This window comes from Petaurus breviceps, unplaced genomic scaffold (assembly GCF_028583685.1).
Source record: "Petaurus breviceps papuanus isolate PSGF00001 unplaced genomic scaffold, PetGlider_PUasm1.0 91133, whole genome shotgun sequence".
In the NCBI taxonomy this organism is placed as follows: Eukaryota; Metazoa; Chordata; class Mammalia; order Diprotodontia; family Petauridae; genus Petaurus; species Petaurus breviceps.
The window spans coordinates 78,087,291-78,093,290 of record NW_027187419.1 but is presented as its reverse complement, the minus strand read 5'-3'; the positions used below and the strand labels follow the sequence as shown (position 1 = coordinate 78,093,290).

The following is a 6,000-nucleotide window of genomic DNA, read 5'->3' as shown; positions in this document are numbered from 1 at the left end:
AGGAAAGGAAAGGAAAGGAAAGGAAAGGAAAGGAAAGGAAAGGAAAGACACTGGATGAGTCTGTGACACAAGGGAATGGAGATTCAGCATGGTGCAAATTCACTTAAAATTTACCAAAGAATTTTCTCTTCTTAAGAAAAAGGAAAAAAGGAGGTGACCAAGAAACCCCCTTGACAATTCTTCCCTGGGCTCAGTCATTTCTCTATCACTGTTCAGCATCTTGAATCTGGCAGACCACAGCAGTGATGAGAACAGCTCCCTTCCCACTGCCATAAGATTACTAAGTTAATAGACCAGTATGGTATTGTAGATTAATTTACTTAGATTTCTGCAAAGAATTTGTAATGTACTGCAAAACGTTGTTGCATAAGTTATGAAGAAATGTTATCTAAATAATAGTACATTTAAATGGATTCAGAACTGGCTGAAAGACAAGATTTAAAAAGTACTACATTAAAGGGTAGTATGTCAACTTCACAAGAAGTCTTAAGGTGTCACAGATCTTGTGTTTAGTCTTTTGTCATTTAATATGTTTTTAAAAGCAATTGGGGTTAAGTAACTTGCTCAAGGTTACACGACCAGTTATTTTGTGTGGGTAACAAGTATCTGAGGCCGGAACTGATCCCGGGTCTCCTGACACCAGGGCTGGTGCTCTTACTCACTGCACCACCTGGCCACCCCCATTTAATATTTTTATCAGACTTTGAGAAAGGCACAGATGGCATGCTTTCCAAATATATAAATGACAAAAAATGGAAGAAATCACTACTAGATGAGTGAGGATTCAAAAGCCACTACATATTGGATTGCATTAATAGACACAGGGTTTCTAAGAGTAAGTTGATGATAACCTTTGAATATTTTCTCCTAGTCAGACAACATTTTGAGTATTATATTCACTTCTGGGCACTACAGCTTCTAAAAGATGCTAACAAGTTGATCGATTTTTCAATGAGGAAGGATTGTGGAGTGCACTAGTCCATGATGCATGAGAATGAGCTGAAGCAACTAGTGATGGGTATCCTAGAGATGACTTAAAGGCTCAAAATAGCTGCGTTAACATAGATAGCAATTGGAGGGATGTGATACAGGAGAAGAATTAGACTTGCTCTATTTGACCTCAGAGAACAGTATCAGGTGAACTGAATTCAAAACAAAACAAAAAAGAAGCAAACTCAGTCTTGATGACAGTCTAACAATTAGAGAATTGCAAAGGTGGCTCAGAAAAAATTGGGAAGGAAATACATTGGAAATCATAAAGCAGTAGGTGTAAAAAACATTTCTTAGGGATTCTTTTAAAAGTATGGATTGAACTAGATTGATAATCCAATTTCTTCCAACAAGAAAATTCTGGGATTTTGTGATACACATATACATACATACATACATGTTATGTGTATATTTATATATGTGTGTTGTACATGTATGTATGTGTATGCATATCTGTGTGCATACACACAGACACAAGCACAATGAATCAATGAACCATTGAAGGATCTAAGGAAATTAATGTCCCACAAACGTTGGTAATGTTCACATATCTAAAGTATATAGATCCAGTTTTAATTTGAAGAACATTTTAATTAGTAAACAACCTTAGAAATTAAAACAATTTATCAAAAGGATAAATAATTTATAATAGTTTTTAAAATAATGATGCTACTTATTTGATAGTTATAATTACTTCCCTTTTGGACAAAACTTGAAAAGTAAACCTTGTGTTATCTATGAAGTACAGTGTTTTCAAAGCCAATTAAAAATGTACAGATGGTTTCAAGGAGTATGTTTAAATCATTCAATTGGAATGCGAAGCATCATTAACTACTTCTGCAAAACCTATTTATTAAGTATATTTCACAAACATTGTTACAATTATTGAAATATCAAACATTAATAAAACACATGAAAGAGAGGGCTAGAATCTGTGATGGTAAACAAACTTCATTCCTTTATTGCTAATCACCCCTATTTCTGTATTTAACAAATACATAGTTTCATATAATTTTAGTCATTAAAGCAGGTCCCTTGGAGAAGTCATCTTATTGTTCTACTAAAAATATGGTTATTTTATAATCTTTGACATATTAGAAATTATATCTTTCAAATGATTATATAATTAAAACATTTCAGAAATTCATACTTTAATTTAAAAAAATCTAGATCTCCAAGAGATTTTAAGCATTGTCTCATTTTATCTCCTTATGTTCCCATATTAGGAAAATGAGACCTAAAAAAATGTGAGGTGTGGAAAAGGGTATTCTGTTACTTTGTGACAATAAGATAAAGAAATGACTTAATTTGAATTATTGAGTTTTTCTTGTAATGCTGTTTCTTCCTAAGTTGGCACCATTTTAGGGAGTTGGATCTTACATTAGTAGTCACTGCTTTCTAATTGAAAAGAATTTCATATTTAGAATACTTACCCCTCAATGCAGGCAGCAGGTACCTCTCTTTCTTGTCATCACATTTGTTGCATTCACTAAAGTATTGGAGCAAAAAGACATCGACAAGAACCCACATTAGGGAAGTGGCTAAAGCCACCTTGCAGTAAACAAATCTCCTCATGGTGCTCCTTGATTTCTAGTTAACACACAAAATAAGGGCAGCTGCTGCTATGTTGAATCCAAGCCACAGAGATAAAGATCCAGCATGAAAGCAGGGGCATCCCACTGTAATGAAAAGAGAAATTTGATTTACTGTAAACTCATTTTTATTTTGTTGTGCATTTTTTTAGGTGGCAAAATAGTCACATAATCGAGGTCCATAAATGTTTCAGTACAAAAAGGCAGCAGACTTTTAAATATGAAATCAAGAATCCAACTAAATGAGATTTACAAGTAGCCTAGAAATCTGAATTTCTAACATCTGATTCTAAATTTATTTCTATACAGCTGTGAATATAGTCAATTCATTTGAATTATCTCTTTCTATTTCTTGATCTTTTAAATATAATTAACAAAACTACAATTGGCTGTAAATAAAATGTTCATAGTAGCTGACATGAGATTTTTTTTTAATTCTGGTTTGGTGGTAGAGGCACAACACAATAATGGAGAGTAATCCCAATTACCTTATGTTCCTTTTATGACATGGACTCCTATTTGCTAAAATAAACATAATATATTTTTGAAAACGTTCAATTTTTTTTTAACCGAAATGTGAGACGGGTATGTGTGTGTGTGTGTGTGTGTGTGTGTTCAAATGTGCAATCAGAATGACTTTAGTTAAAAAAATGACATGAATAAGTACTCAGAATGACTCAGAAAATTAAAACCCAATCATAGCACTATCATTTTGCAAATTTATTGTACAAGGTAGATATGTACCATATTTGTTAAAAGATATAACAAAAAAGTTAAAATATAAGGATAGTAGAGAGATTTCACAAATCTTTGTCTCAGAATAGAAATATTAAGTTTCAATTTCATGAGGTATAACATCTTTAATACCCAGGCTTTGAATGAATGGCAGGTGACTTATCATATAGCAACACAAAAGCTTCACAGCCTATCTATTCTAGTACACATTTCAGAAAACTTTGCAGGAGAATGACAGTTAACAAAGTACATAAGAATGTATTATGAAATTCTATTCTGCTATAACCTGCAAACAAGTTGCTATCATTGATGAAGAATGTTGTAACATCTAGAGTTTCAAATGTATGCCATCATTTCTTTTTAAGTTATGATTTGGGGGACTTCCAGGGGCATAATCAAGATGGTAGTGTAGGGACAGCACCCAACTGAGGCCTCCAAATATTCCCCTCCAGATAATTTTAAAATAAAGATTCAAATCAAATGTAAGAGTGGCAAAGTCAACAAAAGTTCAATGATGGGACAAGATGGTAGACACAGAAGTAGCAACAGTTTCAGGAGCTCTCCTGCAAAGACAAAAAAGGGGCATCACAACTGTTCAGAAAAAAAAAAAATTACAGGGTATTCGCAGTGCTAGCACTGGACTTAAGACCAGATGTTGTTTAGCAATTCTATTGCCTATACCCACTTCTGGGTCATAGTTCTAGGGCAGAGAGGAGTAGTTTCAGTCAAATGAGAGTAGAAATTCTGAGAGGGTGGGGGAGCCAAGATGGCAGAACAGAAATAGGAAAACTCCCTCAGCTCACCCAATAACCACCTCAAATACCTATAAAATATGACTATAAACAAACTTTAGAACTACAGAACCCACAAAGTGACAGAGAGAAACAAATCTCCTGCTGAGGAAACAAATCTCCAGCAGGAAGGGTCCATCATAGCCTTTGGAGAGCAGAGCCCAACCCTGCATGAGCCCCTGTGGTTTTAGCATCAGGGCAGCCCCTGACCAGCAGTGGCTAGAGGGACTTGGGGAGAGTGGATCACAAGCAGCTGTGGTGGTTTCCAAAATTATCAGCCCATAAATGCCAAAGGCAAAGTAAAAAGTCAGTATGGATTTTGTGAACATTGGGACTGAGAGTGTAGTCTAGCCCCTGACCCCAGAGGGAGAAGTTGCTGAGGCACAACGGCCAGGCAGCCACTTCCCTGTGGCTGCTTCAGAGCTTCCTGGCCTACAGATTGTAGGGGCACCAAGCAACTATTCAAAGGGGTAATGGCTCTTGATTTAACCTCCTTGGATCTGGATTGCTGTCTTTGGTTGAGGTCTTGGGGTGTGTAACAACGTGCCAGAGCCTGTGGAGGCTTCAGAGAGGGCGCCCAACTAATAGTTCCAGCAGCTATGAAAACCCCAGCAATTTGGGACAAAGCTCTCCTCTCTGGAAGCAGAGTTCTACTGTGGCAAAAAGATCAAAAGTCCAGAAATTGAGAGGCAAAATGAACAAGCAAAGGAAGCAACGCAAGCAGAGAAATCTTACTTTAGACTCCTATTTGGGGGACAAAAAGGATCAAAGCATGTAACAGGAGGAAGACAATGAAGTCAGAACTTCTGCACCAAAAACTTCCAAGAAAAATATGAACTGGTTACAAGCCTTAGAGAACCTTAAGAAGGATTTTGAACCAAATAAGAGAAGTAGAGGAAAAATTGGGAAGAGAAATGAGAATTATGCAAGAAAATCAAGAAAAGTGAGTCAGCAATCTGATTGAAGAAAATCACACCTTAAAAAATAGACTAACTCAAATGGCAAAAGAGGCTCAAAGAGTCAATGAGGAGAAGAATGTCTTAAAAAACCAAGTTTGCCAAATGGAAAAAGAATCTCAAAAGATCACTGAAGAGAATAATTCCTTTAGAATTAAATTGGAGCAAATGGAAGCTAATGACATTATAAGAAATCAAGATACTATTAAACGGATTCAAAGAAATGAAAAAATAGAAGGCAATGTTAAATATCTCATTGAAAAAACTACTGACCTAGAAAACACATCCAGGAGAGATCCTTCAAAAATTATTCAACTACCTGAAAGCCATGATAAAAAAAAAAAGAGCCTAGAAATCATCCATAAAGAATTATCAAGGAAAAATTGTCTTGATATTTTAGAACCAGAGGGCAAAATAGAGTGTGAAAAAATTTACCATTAACCTCTTGAGAAAGATACCAAAAAAAACCTCATAGGCATATTATAGCCAGGTTCTGTAGTTCACAGATCAAGGAGAAAATATTATAAGCAGCCAAGAAGAAACAAATTGAATATTGTGGAAACACAATCAGGATAACACAGGATCTGGCAGCTTCTACACTGAGGGATCAAAGGGCTTTTAATATGATATTCCAGAGTTCAAAGAGTCTGGGATTAAAATGAAGAATCACCTACCTAGCAAAACTGAGTATCATGTTTCAGAGGGAAATATGTTCATTCAATGGAATAGAAGACTTTCAAGCTTTCTTGATGAAAAAAAAAAAACAGAGTTGAAGAGAAAATTTGACATTCAGATACAAGGGGCAGGAGAAGCATGAGCAGGTAAACAGGGAAAATAAATCATAATGAACTTATCAAAGTTGAACTGCTTATATTCCTACATGGAAAAATGATAATTTTAACTTATGAAACTTTTCTCATTATGAGGATAGTTAAA

At 35.3% G+C, this 6,000-nt stretch overlaps 1 protein-coding gene across 4 annotated transcripts in view; it reads right to left on the bottom strand.

The window, feature by feature from the left end:
* GALNT13 (polypeptide N-acetylgalactosaminyltransferase 13) overlaps positions 1-6,000 on the bottom strand; it is an 812,973-nt gene that overhangs the window by 700,944 nt on the left and 106,029 nt on the right. For 3 of the 4 annotated variants that reach the window (XM_069080111.1, XM_069080110.1, XM_069080113.1), the window contains exon 2: positions 2,424-2,669. In XM_069080111.1, coding sequence (XP_068936212.1) covers positions 2,424-2,565 — 142 coding nt within the window. In that variant the 5' untranslated portion in view covers positions 2,566-2,669. Of the gene's footprint in view, positions 1-2,423; positions 2,670-6,000 lie in introns of those variants that run through there. The other variant, XM_069080112.1, reaches the window with a different exon arrangement.